Below are 20,301 nucleotides of genomic sequence, written 5' to 3'. Positions count from 1 at the left end.
GGCCTTCTGGGATCACCTGTATAGAGCAGATGGGGTGGTCCCAAGCAGCTCCCAGCAGGAGAGGCTCTGCCCCTGGAAGGGGCATCAGCTGCTGGTTCCAGGCTGGATGCTCAGTGGCACTCCCATCCTCTGTGAAGGGTACATCCTAGGACACCAGGCTGAACTGTGGACAGCAGCATGGCACCTCCCCACCTTCCATGGAAGACAGGGCTGGTATCTACTGTCTTCCCCCAAAGAGAACAAGAGTGAGAGCTTTTGGAGGGACTTGCAAAAGTCAGCCTGGGAAAGGGGCAGTTTCTGTTCATCTCTGTGGGAACCCACATTTCCTTCCCAGGTGGTTTACATGTCTAGACCCTCCTCTGGGCCCAGGGGTTACCTGTGGAAGAGGCACGGCTGGCTCCCGAACGTCACCACCACATTGCTGCCTGCATTCAAGTTGGTGCCCGTGATGGTAACCTGTGTGCCCCCGGACATGGGTCCCCGGCTGGGCTTCAGGTCTGCGAGGGTCAGAGTCTGCATAGAAAAGAAGAGGACTGAGACATGCCGCGATGGGGGGAGGAGGCTGGGTCAGGCCATAGGCAGTGCCCCACGGTCTACTGAAGAGCTGCCATCTAGAATCTACTCGTGTGGCCTCGCCAAGCCATTTTGTATTCTTGTGCGAATAGAGCTTTCATCTCTACGTGAATAATAGTGGTCATGAGAGCTGCTGTGTACTGATTTTTTTTTTTTTTTAGTGACAGCCTTTATCTCTAGTGATATAGACATATGTATGTCTATAATTATCCAGTCAGCGATTTTAAAAAATGGCTATCATTATTTCACAGATGAGACTCAGAGGGGTTAACTAAGTTCTCTGAGGTCACATGGCTAAAAAGTACTGCAGTTGAGACCTGACTCCACAGCCCTGGTCTCCAGCCATGACTCCAAGAGACAGAGAAGGGAACCTCCCATTCCCAAAGGTCTCTTCTGGGAACCCTCCAGTGGCCAGAGCATGGGGCATGTGAAGACTGTGCCCAAGAGATCTTTGAAGGCCTGTCAAGCCCCCTGCCCTGACTGGAGGTGAGGAGCGGGCTGGGTGGGGGCGGGGAGCAGAGCCCCAGACAGTAGGGGATTTGGAGTTTGCAGTTTGTGCCTTCATTAGCATTTTAATGGAAAAACTTTCCCTGGTCCCAGGTGAGAAGCCTGTATCTGCATTTAAATGAAGATTTCTCTTTCCCTTCCCCAGCTACAGTTCCTGAAGGAACTCTGTGCTGAGGCTGAACCCACTGGGTTCACAAGGCCATGGGTACTCTCCCTCAGGAGGCCTCCTTTGGGGGCCAGCAAACCCACCCACCTGCCATGTACCCAGGCCCCAGAGAAAGGCACACTGATGGCATTCACCTGGAGACACTCACTGACCTTGGCTCCATGTTTCCTCAGCTAGGTTTGAAATCCTGGCTTTATGACTGAACAGTCAAGGAGAAGGGACTTTTGATATCTTGCTGTGTGACTCTGGGCAAGATAGTCAACTTCTCTGGTCACAGAATTGGGGAATTGAGCCCTAAAGCGGTTATCTCCAGGACCCATGACAGTTTTCTTGTTTAATAAACTATAATAATCAGCTATTTCCAAAGGGTGGCTCTGCTCCACTGGCCTCCCCGGAGAGGAAACACCCAGTCTGTCTGCTGGTGCCGGGTGCCCCAGGGCCACGGAGAAGGTTCAGAGTCAAAACCTGGGAAGGACCAGAGCTTGCCTCATTGCAGTGGTGTTTTGCAGGGCCTGGCTGGAAGGGGTCTGTTCCGGGTGGGAGAGGGTGTTATGGAAACATGTTTTAGACTTGTGAGAAACGATTAATTATTCAACTCATGCTTCATAAATATTTCACGGTGGGTTTGCACGGGAAATCAAAGTCTGAATTATTTGCCAGCTCTTCACTTGGCTCCATGAACGAACAGACTAGAAGGGAGAGGGAGAAGGCGCATTCCCAGCATGGAGACCTCCTGGGACAGGCCTGGTGGCGGGCCAGGAGCACTGATCTGGCTTTGACATTCGTCTGACTAACCTACACATCAGAGCCTGGTTTGATTTGTGGAGAGAAGCTGAAGGAAACCCAAGTTTGTCCCTGAGGCAGGAGAGTGGGGCAGAGAGTAAGGCCTGGGAGGCCTTACATGAAAGATTGCAAAATTAGTAAGGGAGAAAAACCTGTTAGCAAAGCTGAAGGCTGGAAACACTACCAACTGAGGAGGGGGGAGGGGGAGGGGGAGGGGAGGGGAGGGGGAGGGGGAGGGGGGAGGGGAGGGGGAAGGGGGAGGGGAGGGCGGCACCCAAACTGTGGAGCCACCAGTACAGGCACAGAGGCACCAGCGTCTGTAGGTGACCTGTGCACCATTATAATACCAACACCCCCTTTCCCCATCTGTGGAGATTTGAGCCCCTGAGATACATGAAACTGGATGGAGAATTAAAGGTAACAGAGCAGGTGTGAAAAAGCCCAAATGACCCCCCAAAGCCTGTGAAATGAGACATAAAAGCCACACAGTGGGCTCCAGGCTAAGCTTGTAAACTTTCTCCCTGCCCCAGACAGCTTCCGCCCTTGGAAGCGTATCATTTTCTAATAAACCTGCTTCTGTGGCTATCCACATCTGTCCGAGTCTTGGTTCCAGGACATAAGAATCTGGAAGTCACTGTGGATGCTCACTGAACTCTACTATATCCCCTCATCTTGACACCAGAAAAGGGCTCTCAGCACATCCCAGAGCACCAGAAGTCCCCAGAGGAGCCTGGGGAAAGCTATCCCAGGACCCCACAGGAGAGGGCTTTCAGGGTGGTGCTTAAGAAGTGGCCCCTCCCCACAAGCCACCAGCTGAGAGGAGAGGAAGACAGTGAGGCCTCTAGGCCACTCAGAAGCATGCTTAGGTGAGTCTGTCTTTTCTCCTGACCCTATGAGACTCATGAGGACCTCCTCTTTTCATTCCCCCTGGGAAACACCTACCCTCCAAGACTCTACCCCTAAGTGAACATGGAGCAGAGGAAGAGACTGGGGTCCCCAACACCCTTCCTCCCTCAATTTCTACCCTAGAGGATGTGTGGCACCAGGCCATTTCCTTAGAAGGACCCTTCAACTAGGAAAGTGGCATAGGTCATTGAGCAAGGGACCAGGGTGCTTGCCTTACTGGAGCAGCTACTTAAGTTGTTTCTCATGGCCTCTTGGCTCCTACTGCCCTCCCCTCCCGTTCCTCTCCCCCCTCTCCACTCCTGTGTTTGGGTGTGAGTCCATGGGTCAGTTTTATGCTAAGGAAAACACCTGCCCGGCAAGTTCCACATGGAAATAAGAGGCCAATTTGACACACACTGCCTTCCATTGCTTCTTCCATGAAACTTTGCCTAAATACCCCCGATTCAAGAACACCTTGCCTGAAGGTAGACACAATCCTGCAGGAGCACCTGGGTTTTCCTGAGTGAGGGGGAAATGTGCCAGCTGATAAATGGTTATCAGTAGAAGAAAAAGGAAGAACCAGGAGGGAGGGAAGGATGGAGGAAGGAGTAAAGGAGGAAGACTTCCTAACATCAGCCACACAGGCTCTTTGGAAGATCTAAAATGGAAAAATGGAAGGCTCAAGGCCAGGAGATTTCACCCCCTTCCCCAAAGCTGTGAGCTGGGCAGGCTTCTGCAGGCCTGGAAGGTTCAGGAGGGAATTTGAGTAACTTGAGTGGTTGGGGTGAGGCCTGGGTGTGGTTATGGTAAGGAGACTGGAGAATGGAGGGATGGGAGCTGGGGGCCAGTGTGTGACTAGGGGGAATAGAGGGGGCCCACAGGTGGGACTAGGTACAGGACAGGTGAAAAGGAGGCTAAGAAGGCCTCGAGAGGGCAGTGGGTGGGCAGAAAAAGATGGCAGACTGTTCATGATGGGATAAGGTGTAAGTGGGGGTAGGGGTTGGTAGGGGTAGCGGTGAGGTTGGCTAACACAGAAAATGGCACTACCTGAGATAGAGACTATATGATTTCACCATACCGTGAGAGACATACAAATGTCATTCTCGTTTTACAAATGAAGAAACTGAGGCACAGAAAAGTTAGCTTGTCTGAGTTCTCCCCATTGGAAAGTGGCTGAGTCTAGACACAACTCCCAGGAGTTACTCTGCTGCTTGGCCACACAGGAGACACTGGGACCCAATGGCCAGCATTTGAATCTAGGTCGTTGAGGCACCAAGGCTGTGCTCCTACTCTGTGGGGTCCCATGAACACAGGTGGTGGGTGCAGGCCCTGCTCTGCACTGATGGCCATAGGATTTGCTGCAATCTGCACCCAGGCAGGCCTTTGGCATCCAGGACTCACCATGAAATAATAGAGCTGCGAGGAGCGGGCCATGAACTCAGGTCGACACACAGCCACACAGATCTCCACGAAGCCTGCATGCTGGCTGGGCTTGGCCTCTCCCATCTCACACACGATCCTATAGGAGCAAAGGAGAGACCTCATGAGCCACAGGACTATGGTCTAGGCCCACAGCGAGCCCAGAGAGGTAAACGGACCTGCATGAGCTCAACAAGTGGTCCAGAACTCAGATCCGACCTTAGGTCCTCAAGTCTCTTCTTGGGAGCTCCTGCTCCCACCATCCGGGCTGCACACTCATACTTAAACCTGCGCACATATTCTATATACATGTACACAAACATGAATATTATAGACACACATTTATGATTATGTGCAAGTTTATAAAAGACAAATATAAATATAGCATAGCACTGTTCTAAATACCAGTTTGTACTTAGCAACATTTCATGTGTTTTCATTAAGTCTCTACATACAACTACTTTATTCTTCCTAACAGTTTTGTAATATTATATACATGTTTAAACTACCATTTTTGTAATGATCTTCCTATCGATGGGCATATAAATATTCTGATCTTTCTCCTGTTTCAAAAAACAAACAAAACAGCCAAAAAAGGCAACATGCACATACCTAAATATCATGTGTTTATTAGAATAGACTTCTCAGGAAGGAATGTACTGGCAAAATAGTTTATTTACTTAACATTGATAGGACACAACAATGTTCCACAAAAGCTGTACCAATTTGCATTTGTATTAATGGTCCACTATTTTAGCTATGACTAGGCAGTCACAAACCTTTGAAAGTTTTTCCAGTCTACTACAGAAAAGATCTCGTTTAAGTCCAGTGATTGTTACAGAGGATACATATGTTCATGTATCTTTTCTTTCCTTATTTTTTTTTACACTGCCTTCCTTTAACTTCTCTATTAAAGACGTCTCTCTGTTATGCTGACCACTTGTCCTTGGGTGAAGCCTTCTTAACTAGGCATATTAACTTTCATTTGTTGTAAATACTGCAATTCTTTTCCCCCTGGTTGTCAATTTGTTATCTGTCCTTCAACTTGGTGGTGTATTCTGCCACACTAGCATTCAAAAGCATCTATTGTGGCTAAATCTATCTATCTTTTCCTTTTTTATTTCTACATTGTGAGTCCTGTAGAGTTTGTTTGGCTAGTTGGTTTTGGTATAGTTTTATCTTTTGTAGTGCTGGGGATCAAAACGGCCTGGTACATGTCACATGAGCACCCTGTCACTGAGCCACATTCCCAACCCTGTAGTTCTATGTCTTCTGTTTCTTAAACAGAAGTGCTGAGGAAAGGTCCTGTTCTCTCTCTCTCTCTCTCTCTCTCTCTCTCTCTCTCTCTCTCTCTGTGTGTGTGTGTGTGTGTGTGTGTTTGTGTGTGTGTGTGTGTCTGTATAGACACCATAATAAACTCATGTTTGGTGTGAGGAAAAGACAGATGGACTCTGGCTTTTCTTTCACAAAATTAATTAGAAGCCGTATTCTTCTTGGTCCCCTGTGTATGTGCATGTATGTGCATGCATGATACCTTGACTCTGTGCCTGTCTGTGATTCTGAGGTGTTGGATGAATTACAATGCCTTGACTTAGAAGATTCCAGCTTTATAATGGTATGAAAGTGACATGTGAGTCTGTCAACTCTTGTCTACAATTTTGTACTTTGAATTTTATCTTTTCTTGAGCTAGCCACATGTTCTATGATACTCTCTGTGATGCTGGCCAGTGGCAGAAAGCTTCAGGTCCCCGTGAGCTAGGGACCACAAGAAGAAACAACGTTGGTAGCTGCTTAAGAATCTATAACACAATTTCATCTCATGTTGTTTCAAGTTAGGAAGGGTTTATCTAGACATAGTACCAAGAGCTGGAAATGCATCTCAGTGATAGAACACTTGTCTAGCATACACAGGGTTCTAGATTCAGTCCCCATCATGTCCAAAAGAGATAAGGTTGAGGAACATCTGTACAATAACTTTTTGAACTGATGAATTCCCTACATTTAACATATCATTATTTCTGAGTTGTTTCTGTTAGAAACAAAGCTGAGGTAAGCATTGTTAAATATGAATTTTTACAAGTCTGGTTGTTTAGAGAATTTCTAGAAGCCTATTAGCTAGACTTAAAGACTGTGTGTGGGGGAGGAGAGGTGGAGTGTGATATTGGGGATTGAACCTGGGGTCAAGTGTTCTACCACTGAACTACATCTCAGCTTCCTTTTTTTAAATTTCTTGATTTTGAGACAGTCTCACTAAGCTGCCTAGGCTAAACTTAAACTCACTTTAGCCCAGGCAGGACTTGAGCATGAGACTCTCACATAGCTGGAGTTACAGGCCTGTCCTTAAAGTGCCAGCTAAACTTTTTTTTCTGTTTTTCTTTTTAGTTCTTTTCAGAGAGGGAGGGAGAGAGCACACTGTATGATTGTGTGTATATGATATATGTGTGTGATGCAAGCAAATTAGTGTTTGGGTGGATATGCAAGGCCAGAGCAGGGCAATGCGGGTTTCACCCTATTACTCTCACCTTATTGCCTTGACAGGGTCCATCACTGAACCAGAAGCTGACCCTTTCAGTTAGGTCCGTCTCTATCCCTCAGTGCTGGTGTTACAGGCATATGCAGCCATGTGGAGCTTCCAGCTAAGACTTTTTAAATCCATGTGTCCAAACGTGTCCCTGACAGTTTGTCCCAGGTTTCCTCCCACCACAAGGAAATGAGCCAGTTGCATTCGGTGCTTATTTTTATTTTTATTTTTTTATTTTTTTTTTGGTTTTTCGAGACAGGGTTTCTCTGTGTAGCTTTGCGCCTTTCCTGGAACTCATTTGGTAGCTCAGGCTGGCCTTGAACTCACAGAGATCCGCCTGCCTCTGCCTCCCGAGTACTGGGATTAAAGGCGTGCGCCACTACCGCCCGGCTTCATTTTTGTTTTTATCGAGATAGTAGCCCAGGCTAGCCTCAAACTCACTATGCAGTTGAGAATGACTAATCTTGAACTTCTGACCTTCCTGTCTTTACCCATCTAATCCCGGGATGACATCTGGTTTATGCAGTGCTGGGGACTGAACTCCAGGCTTCCTGTGAGCTAGACAAGCCTTCTACCCACTGAGTTCAGTCTCTGGCCTCTGGAACATTAACTTTTTAAAAATGTTCTCCATTGCAGTCATTTACATTTCGTTTTTCATAGGAGTTTTTGGTTCATTGTGCATCTCGTGAATTATACATGCATGCTCTTTGCTCATTTTGTGATAACTGCCTTTTATTTATAAAGCCTCTTTATCGGTTAAGAAAAAGGTATCTATTAACTGTGATGGGTATAACCATATCCCCAGCTTTTCATTCACTTTTGAATCTTTCTTACAGTGACTTCTGATGTATAAGTTTTTGAGTTTTATATACTCAAACCCCTAATCTTTTCTTTATGTTTTACTTTTCAGCTCATGCTTGAAACCTCTTCCCCTTCATGAAATCAAATGAATTTGCACCTGCATTTTCTTCTAACCGTTCAGTTTCGTTTTTGTACCCCTAACTCTTTAATCTACACGGAATTTATTTGGGTGTATAATGTGAACTAAGGATCTGATATTACTATTCTCCTGGCATTACCCAGCACCGTTTACTGAAGGATCTTGCCTTTCCTTGTTGATTTGAACTGTCACCTTCATCACACACTAAATTCCTGCATGTCAGGATTCTTGCCCTGAGCATTCTATATCACTCCATGGATCTAACTGATACTGCAGCACTTTAATCATCTGGCTTTATAATAACACTGTTGAGGCCTGGTCCGTGGTTGGGGGATGTTAAGCTTCCCCACATCATGCTGTATCAGCAGCAGTTGGCTTTGCTTTGATTTCAGAAAATTGTAGGAGCCCCAGATAGATGTTTGGGTCACTAAGTGATGTTAGATGAAGGGGATGATTCCAAGCCACAGTGGGATCTTCTGCATTCTACCCACTACAAGTGCCCTGGGGAGGCCCTGATGGGAGTCAGGAAGAACGGCACAGGCAGCATCTCCGTGCTTCTCAATCATTCAGTCCAGCAAGCAGAAGCGCAGGGCACTGCCAGGCCTAAGGGATGGCCTGCCAGCAGCCCACATCTAATGCTCATAGGACAATTGATAAGGTTATAGTCTGGGTGAGACAGGATAGAATACAGATTCCACTGTGCTGGCAAACATTCCATAGCTGTGTTTGCTGGGCTGGAAAGCAGTGTTTACTTATTTACAAGACAATGCACGGCTCACTGGATCTCCTCCACTAGGTGGGTTAAGGGTCAAGGTCATCTGTTGAATGACCCTTTTGCACATGGTTTGCAAAGAGAAAAATTAGCCAAAGAACCCAGAGGCCTGAGAATAGTATGAGATTTCATTTTCAGCCTCCATGGAGGATAGCCCAGGGCTAGCTTACCTGTGGGGAAGCTCATGGGGAGTTAGAGGCAATAGAGGGAATTGAATTCACACTCCCTGGCAGGCTTTAATTTTGCTCTTTCTCACCTCTTCCTCTCCTACCCCAAGTAGTCAGCAGCCATGTTCCTCCTCCCCGCCCCATTTTCCCATCCTTGTCTCTAACCCCCTAGCATGGCATCTCAGTAGTACAGAAGGCAGAAAGCTGAGGGTGACCCTGAAGACACCCTAAAATGTTAGCTGCATTCTACCCCCTCCCCAACTTGGCTCTGAGTTTACCATTAATCAGTCAGTTCTCAATCTGCAAGTTCCAAATTTGAAACATTTGAGCCTTGATATGGCACCATCAGTGGAAAATTTTATACCAGGAAACTTTATTTGGTGATTGTTTAAAATACTGTATAAAGTCATCTTTGGGCTATGTGTATAAGTTGTATATAACACACAAATGAATGTTGTGTTAGATTGAGGGCGCATCCCCAGGATATCTCACTATGTGTATGCAAACATTCTAAAGTCTGAAGAATAAAAAAAAATTCCCACTCCACAATACTTCTGGTCCCAAGTAGAGCGAGCGGATAAGGGGCCTCTCCAGCCTGTACTGTCATGTCTGCCCGCCCCCCTTAGCTGCCTCCGTATCTCAGGTGGCTCTCACTTACTGTTCTGCAGGGATGTAGCCATCCACCAATGGGCTGCATTCCACACCAGCCACCTTGACATGTGAAGCAATGTCCCGGAATTCCAGACCCAGGTTCTCCCCTCGGATGGTGACCTTGGTGCCCCCTTCCCGAGGGCCTGTCACTGGAATGATCTGCGGAGAGGAAAAGAGGTGATCCTTCAGGCCTCAAGAAGCATCACCACCTACTTGCTGAAGAGGCCAGAGTGGGCGTGGCCCTTTATGCTCTGGGCACAGTTCCTTAAGCAGGTCCAGGAGGAGGTGTGTGGCTATTAATGGGTGGTATCCTTGGGCAAAGAGGTCTGCATTTCTCTGTGGTCCTGAGGGCCATGTTCAGAGCCCCTGGTCTATCTTCCCATCTCATAGAGGAAGAGAATATGATAGCTGTGTTACCACATACTCCACAGAAAATCAGGATAGACTTGTGGCATACAATACAACCCTCTTAACCACCCAGAACCACCTGTATCTAGGACCATCCCACCCATTTCCAATATCAAATGTCCAGTCTCCATAGTCACAGGTTGTTTCTCTTCACTGAAAGCCCAAGGCACTTGTCATGCTACTTTCATGACATTCGCTATTCAGGTTGAGTTCCCCATTCTTCCACTCAGCTCCTCTCTTGACCTTAAGTCCCCGAGAGCAAGATGTGTCTCCAGTTCCCCTGCCTGCTTTTCTTGTCAATGGTAGCATGCTGTTGTAGTCAAGCCAACTCACTAATCTCTCTTCAGAGCATCTGGCATACCATTTACCTTCCTTGTTGGCTTGGCTTGTCATGGACAAGGCTTCAATTTAGATATTACCCTGTTACACTGGTCCAAGAGACTGCCCTTCCCTCCAGAGATGTCACCGTAGATGTTAGAGCTCATAATTAGAATGTAGGGACGTGTCAACCAGGACCTGGCTTGCTTTGAGGTTAGGGGCCGTGGACAGTGAATGTCATCTAATTGTTACTTCCCACAATAAAACTGTTCCTGGTTCTCAGAGCACCTGAAGTGAGGTCCCTGAGAGAGAATCTGAATGGCAGGAGTCTCTAGTTCTTTCTTGAATGTTCCACTACCCCATTCTCTAAGGGTTACATATAGAGCACTATCCTGAAGGCCTGGTAAAGTTGGGGGAACCCAAGGCCCTGGACTGGGCTGCCCTAGTGGCAGCTTTTCTGGAGGGAGACTGTTCACTAACCGAAGACTAGCAACTTCCTTCCTATTACATATCCCTTTGTAGACACACACGTTTGTGAGTAAGCATGCTTGTGGCGTAAGAATTTATATGAGCACATTCCCATCGTAGTAGAAAACAGCTGCACCTGGAGAAATGGGCCCATTTCTGCTGTGTGAGGTGTGCAGATGTGTGGAAGGTAGGCAGAGAGTGCTTAGGTTCTCCCCCAGTGCTCGCCCAGATGGTGGGTTCCCAGTGCAGTTGGTGGGGGAGGGGCACTACATGAAGTTCCAGCCCTGGCTTGTCATCCTGTAAGAGGGGTTTTTTCTTTGGACCAGTCCATGGTCCCCTGGAGGGCTGATGCCAGGTTGGAGTCAGTAAGCAGCCCCCACCCTAGGGAGATTTGTTTAATTTGTCACCTCTTTCCAGTGATTTTCCTGGACTCGAGCCAAGAGGAAGCAAATCCAGCTGATAGGTTTCAAGGTACTGTGAGTCACCATGTGCCACAGCCCCCGGGATAGCTTAGCTGTTAACAGCATGAGGGTAGTGGTCTCACAGAAGTGCAGGACTGTGGAAGGACTGGGAAGGAGAGATAGGGATGTGGGAAAGCGGGTCAAAGGACATTTACCTGCCCCCACCCAGCCCTTCATCCTGGAAGTCCCCACAGAGAACAGGGTGAAGAGGAAGTCCCAGTTTTGATATTACCATCACCAGGAATGGCGAAGGGGAAGGGTCTCAGGTGAGGGATGCATTTTGATGGCCACCCTGAGGTAGCTGAGGGGGTTCCCTCATAATAGCCAACACTGTTTCTGCTCAGACCCACCCCAGTGGCACAGTCTGTAAGGAGTGAATGTCCTGTCACTGTATGGAGGAGAACATAAATCCAGGACTTGGGAGATTTGGGAGGCAACACTGTTTTCTCTGTACTCCGGTTATTGTAGATGACACTGCTCTCTACCAGGGAGAGGAAGAGAAGAACCCTGGCCTTCACAGGTGGGGTTCTAACTATGCCCCTCCCTCCAGTTCACAGGTGGAGGGCCTAACTATGCCCCTCCCTCCAATTCATAGGCAGAGGTCCTAACTAATCTCATGACTCAGTTATGATTCTTGTTGCTATGACCAAATACCTGAGAGAAGCAACTTAATGGGGAAAATGATTTATTTTGGCTCATGGTTATGGGGGTTAGATCTATCATGGTGGAGAAGGCATCGCAGGGGGCCTGGTCCCTGGTGGCAGGGGCATGTGGCAGCTGCTAGTTGTATGGTATTACCCATGAAGCAGAGAATTCAGAAGGAAGTTGTGCTCTAATGCTTATCTTCCAGGGACCCATGTCCCCCAGCTTGATTTCACCTCCTAAAAGGTCTATAATCTCTTAAAACATAACTACCACCTGGGGACCAAGTGTCCAAACACATGAGCCTGTGAAAGACATTTCATATTCAAACCACACTATTCCAGTACCTCAAATGTGACTTTAGGTAGTGATAAGTCTTTACAGAGACCATTAAGCATAAAGGAGGCCATTAGTATGGGTTTTAACCCAGTGTGAGCATGGTGCTATAAAAAAACAGCCAGGACACCTAGAGACATGCATAGAGGGAGGCATGGGGGAGTGCAGTTGACATTTAACTGGTTCCTCCTTTGGAAGCAACCAATCCTGCCAACACCTTGATCTTGGACGCCTACCTCCAGGATAGTGACACTGCAAGCTACATGGTCTATGATGCTTGCTTACAAAACCTCAGGAGCCCAATGTGACAGGACTTCCATGCTGACTAACCAGGGCTGTGAAGCGAATGTGCAGACTCCAGAGCACTTCACACACACATAGTCTAGGACCACAGTCATCATTGCTCAATATGGAATTCGGGGAACATCAGCAAAACTGAGCAAAGCTGGGTGTGTCTTCCTGATTGACAGATGCAGATACAGCTGCTCACTTCCTTCTCTTTTCCCTCTTCCCCATCTACCTCATTACAATAATCAGCATCCTCCATGGCAGAGAGGTACTGAGCACCTACTGTGTGCTAAGCCCTGTTCCTGAGGTGATGGGAGGATTATATTAGATGTGATCCTAATGTTGGAGAATAGTCAAAAGGAGACATGCATTTCTCTTCCTATTTAAGAAGAGAGCAGGATCTCAAGCCTGGTGGAAGAATACCTTAGGCGGACACCTGTGTCAGAAGAATGGGGACAGGAGACAGAACTGTCCATATAAACCCTAGGGGCAGCAGTTCTCTTGTTAGGTACCCTTGGTAATGGTTTTAATAGTGCTGAACAAGATGGAGGAGGCTGATGAGCGTCCCAAGAGTGCTACAGAAGCTGAGGAAGTACCATGGCTGAAGGTATGCCTCCAGGCCAATCCCTGAACCCTGCTGTGGGACAGCGGGTACTTATACTCACTGCATAGGTGAGGCATGCTGATACAGCCCTGCACAGACATGGCTGTGTCCCTACTAGCTGAGTACTTTGCTCTGCCCTGCTCCTTCCTATTCTGCACAATTAGACTCCTGAACTGCATCCAGATCTGTTTCCGATTCTACAGCCTAGGTCTTATTGGGGCAAGTTCTAAGGTCTCTCTGCTGTGGCTTCTCGCTGCCTCGACAGAGCTGCTTGACAGAGCTGGGCTCTGGCCCCTGGACCCAGTGCAACCATCACTACTGGCCAACTTCTAGTGAGGCTGCTGTTGAAGCTTCACAGCCTTGTCACTGAGGTGTCTGGACACAGAGGGAGGGGGCAAAAAAAAAAAAAAACTCCAATAGGGCAGCGGAGCCCCTTTCTGTCCCCTGGGTGAGGGAAAGGTCTCTGAACAAAGCCTAAGCTTCCATAGAATCTATGAAGGAAAAGGAGGATATGCCTGACCAGTCAGAGCACCCAAGTCTACCCAGTGAATAGGGGTGACCAAAGCCAGGCATTGTCTTGAGAGCCTTGGTCCCTGGCAGGCTATCGAATGGCTTGGCAGCCTGGAATGAGCCCCAGGCCAGGCAGTGGCTTACCTCTGTGATCCGAGGGTTGGTGCACTTGCTGTTGGCACCTGACAGTTCCAGCCACCGGCTCTCATGGGCAGGACAGTGCTGGCGCAGGGTACACTGGCCTGGGCTCTGACACCAGCCACACTCAAAATCTGGGTCAGCTTTGAGGCACAGCCCACAGCTCTCACGCATGGCCCCGCACTTGTAGAGGTAAACTGTGGAAGACAAGGACAAGAGGCACTTTGGGATGGGGAGAGGCTGAGCATGGCTACAGGGAAACTGAGGGTCTCCATTTGGTCTCAGCCATCCTTCCTAGCAAGCTCCTGTCACTCTGTCCCACTCCTGGGAGCCACCACAGTGCAGAGACCAGGGTCAAGAAATGAGAGGGAAAAGTGGATGGAGAAGAGCTAGGCTGTGACGGAAAGACTCAAAGGCCAAGGGAGATTGACAGGTGCTGGGAGGTAGAGATGAGGTGACCTCCCAAGAATGCAGTGCTGCCCTTCCCTCCCCTACCGCACTCCCGCTCCTCCCTGCCTCCTCTACCAGCCTTAGCCTCTCCACACCTTTATTCTGAGCTGGGTTGTCAATGTTGAAGTGTCCGTTCCACACGACTGTCAACTCCACCGGCAGGTTGTTGATCTCCATCCCTTCATAGGAATACTGCAGCCAGATTGAGGGGGGGGGGGGCGAGGAAAGAGCAAAAAAACTGTTACAAAAAGATCTCTAGGAAGACCTGAGTGCTTACTTAGCCTGGGGTCCCATAGAGCACACAGGATTAAGGACTAGCCAAGACTGTGTGTGTGTGTGTGTGTGTGTGTGTGTGTGTGTGTGTGTGTGTACTCTTGAATACACATATGCATGTGTATGGTCAGATCAGATGGAGGAGCACAGGGGCCAGATGATGATGCAGAGTGAGGCTAGGCCTCAAGAGAAGGCCTCTGCAGCGACACTACCCGCACAGCAGTCTACCTGCGCAGCAACATATCTATGCAACAGTACACGTATGGGGGCCAGTTCAAGAAGCAGACCACAAGAGTCAACGCAGAGACTCATAACCGGTCAACGTGCTGAAAATCAGTGGTTGTGAATGCTTTGCCACAAATGGGACATAGTCATCAACTCCCATGTCCAGGGGAAACCCACCCAGGCCAGGGAATATAAGAGGAGGCAGGAAGAATAGAGGAGCCAGAGGACGGGGAGGGGTGCTGAGAGACGATGCTGTGCTCTGGACAAGGTATGGCTTGTCACTCATGAACCAATGCACAGCAGCTTGGTCACCTGCACAAGACAGGCACAAAGTAAAGTCAGCCCAGCTAGAGCACAGACGGGTGAGGAACTCACACGGCCTCACCAACTGAGCAATTGGCAGTTAATGGCTGGTGGCAAGGAATTGTTCTTTGGGGTATGGCTACTGGTAAGTTGCCCACACTCTAGCCAATAGCACCATACCCTTATAAATATGGCTAGCACTAAAGGAGCTTGGTAGGTTATTGGAGAAAAAAAAGAAGAAGAGGAGAAGGAAGAGATGTTTTGGGAAGTGGATATGTGGGGCAAATTACGGGGAGAGTTGGAGGGGGAAACTGGAGGCAGGGTTGATATGATCGTATTTCACTGTATACATGTATGGAGTTCTCAAAAGAAAAAAAAGAAACAAATTGAATGAGCTGCTCATCACAGTCAAAAGTCTCAAAGAGGAGCGCAAGGAAGAGCTGTGTTCTACCCTGAATTCCCAGGGAACTCTGGTCACTAGGCCCTGCCAGGCTGCACCTATACAGGGAACTAACTCTCTATTCCAGAAAGCATTCAGTGCAGGTCATCTCTTTTTCCAAGGGCCTGGAATGGGACCACTGACCACCAGGAAGAGGGAGTGGGTAGCAATGACTAAGAGTGAAGGGGTGATGCTCTGAGGGGACAATTGGCTGAGGAGAAGAGAGATGCCAGAGAAGCTTTAGGGAAAGGTGGGAAATCCTGCCCCTGGCCCCCCTTCCCTGCTGCTGCCAAGACAAGCCTGGGAGTCTAGGTAAGATTTCAAATGCATTCACAGCCCCAGTTTCCCACCACACTGTTACCCTGCTATACTGAAATAATGGAGAATACCCCTGCACAGAGCTCATCATTCAGACCCTCTGCCTTCTCTCCTCAGGACCTAGTATACTGAGCAAGGGTGGGTCCTGAGTAAGAGACGGTGGTGAAGGGAGGGAAGAGGATGCTGACTTAGAGATGCTGGATGCAGCAAGAAGGCTCCATGTGTGGCAGCAGGTATCCATGCTCTGCTTCTGACTGCAGTTACTGGTCAGTGAAGAGAGAAGCAGTGAGCAGAGAGAACTCAGCTTGCTATGGACAGCAGTGCTAATCAGTACCTGGTGCTTTTCTTATTATACTGGCAGACTTGCCTGCCACAGCGGGTGGGACGGAAGAATGGAATTGTGACAGGTTTTCTGTACAGGAGGGGGTGAGGACTGGCATTTTGTTGAAAAGATTCATCCACTGGGCTTGGTTAGAAGTTCAACTTGCAAATTCGATGGGCTCTTTTCAGCCCAGAGCCAAGGTTTGGAGGGTCTGAACTGCTGTGGGTGTGGGGTGGATATCAAGGGACATGGTGGAAACTGTCCATTCTCCAAGCTGACTGCAGTTCTTCCAGCAAGCAGGAGGAGGAAATAACCACAGATAGTGGACACGCTCTCCTGGAGAGAACCTCGGGGGCTGGAATCCAAGCCTCTGTCACTGGGCAAGAAGAGTTCCGTTGCTTGTTGTAGAAGCTCCTAAAGTCCAAGGAATTACCCCAAGCCTCCGAGTTATAGAATAAACCACGGGCTTCTAGATAATATAATGAGCAGCCTGGTGTGATCAGGCTTCTTCAGGCTTTACCTAACATTCAAACGATTTAACTCCCGTTAAACCCAGCCCAGCCAGAAACACTGGACATTTTCCCCAGGAGGGAGATGCTCCCAGCACACTGTTCACCCTCTCACTCAGCAGATCTGTGATTGACACCTGCTGGGTACACAGAGGAGAGCAAAGGCTTCTTGCTCTGCAGAAATGACGGTAGAGGCTTTGGCTCAGTACAGCTGTGTCCCCCAAATCTGAGAAATAGACTGAAGAGCCCCAATAGATGTCTGAAACCTCAGATAGCATCTAACTCTCTGCTGTTTTTATTTTGCACATGCATACCAATGATGTAGGCATAATTCAGGTACAATATGAGAGTAACAATAAAAAGCACGCTGGAGAGATGGCTCAGCAGTTAAGAGCACTGGCTGCTCTTCCAGAGGTCCTGAGTTCAATTCCCAGCATCCACATGGTGGCTCCCAACCATCTATCATGGGATTCAATGCCCTCCTCTTGCATGCAGGTACATATGCAGAACACTCATACATAAAAATACAAATAAAAGTTTTAAAAATGTCTTTAAAAAGTAGAACAATTACAACACACTGTAAAATTATGTGCATATTCCCATCTTTCCTCCTTTCTAACAAACTAGTAACTTTGTATGAGCCAACTTGATAACCAAGAGCTTACATAGTGGCCTATCTATACCTTTAATCCAACAAGAAGTAGGAAGACGTCTGTGAACTTGAGGCCAGCCTGGTCTACATAGTGGGTTTCAGGCCATCCAAGGCTACATGGTAAGACCTTGTCTCAATAAACTAAAAATGAAAAACAGCATGATAACCAAGTTGTCTATTAAGTAACCAACAGTCAGGTAGCATGTAAGGGATGGATACGGCTCATTTCTGCTCTGAAGGAAAAAAGGCGGGGAGGGAGTCCCATGGGGAAAATGTTTCTGGGATTTTCCATTTAATAATTTTTGATTGTGGTTGACCATGGGTTACTATGAAAAGTAAAATTATAGTTGAGGGAAGGCAACTTAATCACTTCCCAGGGACCAAGCTATGTCTTAGTCAGGTTGGGTGTTGTTAACAGTTTCCTCTGAGATTGAAACACTGCATTCTGCAGGGAAGCTTTTTAAGCAGGGAGGCAATCAACTCAGAACAGCATCAGGAAGTCCCTGAAACTAACTAGATTTGTTGGGCCCTCCTCCCCGAGTAAGCAATAAAACTGCAAAGATTCTCTGACCAGCCAAATTGTGAGGACTCTGAGACCAGAGCAGCTGCATGGAAGAAGCAGAGACCGACAGACCTGCCTGGAAGAGGTTTAGACCAACCTCATGCACCTGGATAAGACACTCTCCAACCTGATGAGCTAACTTCAGGCTGTGCAGTGGGCTCCAGGTTCCCAGCTTTTGTGAGCTGTTACGCATGCTGGAGTGAGCTTTGGTGATTCAGCTATCTTTGAGTCATTTCTGCTCCTTGGAGTAACCCTTCACCCATATTCCTGTAAGTAAAACCCAATAAAAACACACTGGTTCACCAAAATGGACTTTGGTGGTATCCATATGTTGGATATGTCATGGGCTCCCTATCTGGGGTAAGGTGACATGTATGTTGTCATCTCCCCAGGAAAAGTTTTGTCACACAATATCGGGTCACCCCAAGTTAATTCACTCCAGCCTCTGGGAGTGGACATTAGAATGAAGAGTGAGGTGCAAAACCCAGGGCCCTCCCCCAGAAGTGGCCAATTCCATTGTCTGGAGATGGGGGATGTTTGGAAAGAGTTTTTCTGTGGTTCTGGTGTTGACCAAAAGTGAAGAACCCTGCCAGAAGTGGGGAGTCAGGGACTGCCCAGAAGAGGGAGGAGTATGCAGGAGAAGGCACCCTCCCTTACGTGAGAGAAAGCAATGGGGCTCTTGCCGGCCTCTTTCCTGGTCTCCTCCTTGTTCTGTCTGCCCCTCCCTCCTTCAGGTCTACAGACCCCAGAGGATGAGATAACGAAGGGTAGGTCACCTGGTCCACCCAAGGCTGAGCACCAGCTGAACACCTAGCAGCACTGGACAACCACAGACTTGGACTTTGGGAGGGTGCTGGTGTGACTAAGTCAGGCTCAAAGCCCAGCTTCTGTCCCTCAAGCCTCCTCTAGCCAGGACCCAATGTGGGAACAGCAGGTATTGACTGGAATGGAGTTAGCTCATGTCAGTGAAATCTTCAGGCCCCTCTCAGGATGGTTCTGAAATGGCCCAGGCAAGGACCTCTTACTATGTATGTATGTGCTTGCCTGTGTGTGCAAACATGATTATACGTATGTATGTGTCTGTCTGTCTGTCTGTTGTCTGTCGGTCTGTCTGTCTGTCTCTCTCTCTCTGGTTTATACACACATGGTGGGGGGGGGGCACATGAACATGAGCAAATGACCAAGTTTTGGGTCCCTCATTTAGAAAGTGGGAATTAAGGAACAGCCCATACCTTTGATGATTACCATGTGGCCTGAAGATAATACATACAGAGCTCTGAGCACAGCGTCTGTCACCTGCTCTGAGCCCCCAAAGAGTGCTGTGTGTTTTAATCTGCATGTATACACCTGGGGATGCTCTGTGAAACTCTATTTGTGCTGCCTGTGTTTATATTTATGGAGACTAATAATAACAGCCATGAACTGAGTGTTTATGTGCCAGACACTTGGTACATATGGAGCTGTATGCATGCGAGAATGCTTATGTGTTCTGATGCATGCACATGTCTGTGTGCCTTTTCCTTTTGAAGAAAATTGAAAAACAAAAGGCTATGATAATCAAATATGCTGGGCAGGGCTTTTTCTTTCTTTCTCCTATTTTCTGAGGTTGCAACTGGGAAATACTGTAGACATCATTAACCCAGGTGCCCCCACCAGCCCTGAGCCTCTAGGGAAGTCGGCGTGTTCTGGAGATCTGCCCTCTCTAGATGACCTGCACATAGGACACAGTAGGAACTCTCTGTGTGTCCCTAAGCTGGGCAGCTTGGACCACTGGCTCCCATCCCCCTGCCCTCCCTCACTCTGCCCCACTTAGCATTTATATAGCTCTCTGTGATCAGCAGACAGTTTGTCTGAGCAAAGTTCAGGGCTGTGCAGGACACAGAACACAGCGACAGGAGAGGTTACAGGCTCCTGAAGGCCAGGAGGTTAAGTGTCTCAATCAAGGCTGGCAGACCCGCATTCCCCTAGTAGATGACTTCTCCATCACCTTGGGGGTGTATGACCCCTAGCTTCCTCTCCTTGTAAGGCAGAGGAGACCTCTGCATGGAATTATTCCTGCCTCTGAGTACGCCCTTGTCCCGAGTACTGCGGGATTCTGCTACTTGAACAAACAAGCCAGAAAACCACGGGAGTACATCAGGACTTGGTTGGGGCACTGTGTCTATTTCCAGAGCTCTGGCCGGCTTCGTGCCCTCCTTCCCTCTTGGACCAGCACTGCGGTGGGCCGGTGCCCTTTGCAGCCCACTCATGCTCGTGACCGCCAGCCTGAGAGGAGGTGGCAGCCTCTATTATTAGCAGTACTTGACATTTTCCTGGAGCCTTGGTCTAAAGTAGGCCATGCATCCCCACAGCGGCTCCCTCAGTGGCTGCCTGCAACCGGCCCCTCTGCTCCTCCCACTGTCCCCAGGGGAGCTATAGCCACTGCCCCAGGCCTGTCCCCAAATAGTGTTTCTGGAAGTGATCCCATCTGCCTACTGAGGCCAGAGGCATGCCCACACGGGGCTTGTTTTTCATGCCCCCTCATTTCTCTGCTCTTCTCAGACGTCTTTGTCACTGAATCTCTTTTGCCAACTGGACTCACTCCCTCTCCCCGTCCGAGGTTACTTAGGGATTTAGGGAAAGCAAACAATCCCTTCCACGCACTCTGCCCAGAGGCCCATCACAACTGGTCCCAGGGACAACACAAAGCTG

The 20,301-nt window shown here is 48.4% G+C and overlaps 1 protein-coding gene across 1 annotated transcript in view; it reads right to left on the bottom strand.

Moving 5' to 3' along the window:
• Positions 1 to 20,301, bottom strand: part of Plxna4 (plexin A4) — a 466,318-nt gene that overhangs the window by 61,665 nt on the left and 384,352 nt on the right. The window contains exons 11-15 of the mRNA XM_028866158.2: positions 14,103 to 14,199; positions 13,564 to 13,754; positions 9,392 to 9,543; positions 4,316 to 4,433; positions 377 to 513 (exon numbers count right to left, since the gene is read on the bottom strand). Of these exons, the coding sequence (XP_028721991.1) occupies positions 377 to 513; positions 4,316 to 4,433; positions 9,392 to 9,543; positions 13,564 to 13,754; positions 14,103 to 14,199 (695 nt within the window). The remainder of the gene's footprint in view (positions 1 to 376; positions 514 to 4,315; positions 4,434 to 9,391; positions 9,544 to 13,563; positions 13,755 to 14,102; positions 14,200 to 20,301) is intronic.

Source organism: Peromyscus leucopus, chromosome 3 (genome assembly GCF_004664715.2).
Source record: "Peromyscus leucopus breed LL Stock chromosome 3, UCI_PerLeu_2.1, whole genome shotgun sequence".
NCBI classification, from domain to species: Eukaryota; Metazoa; Chordata; class Mammalia; order Rodentia; family Cricetidae; genus Peromyscus; species Peromyscus leucopus.
The sequence above is the reverse complement of the archived record's forward strand: the minus strand, read 5'-3'. Positions and strand labels throughout refer to the sequence as shown.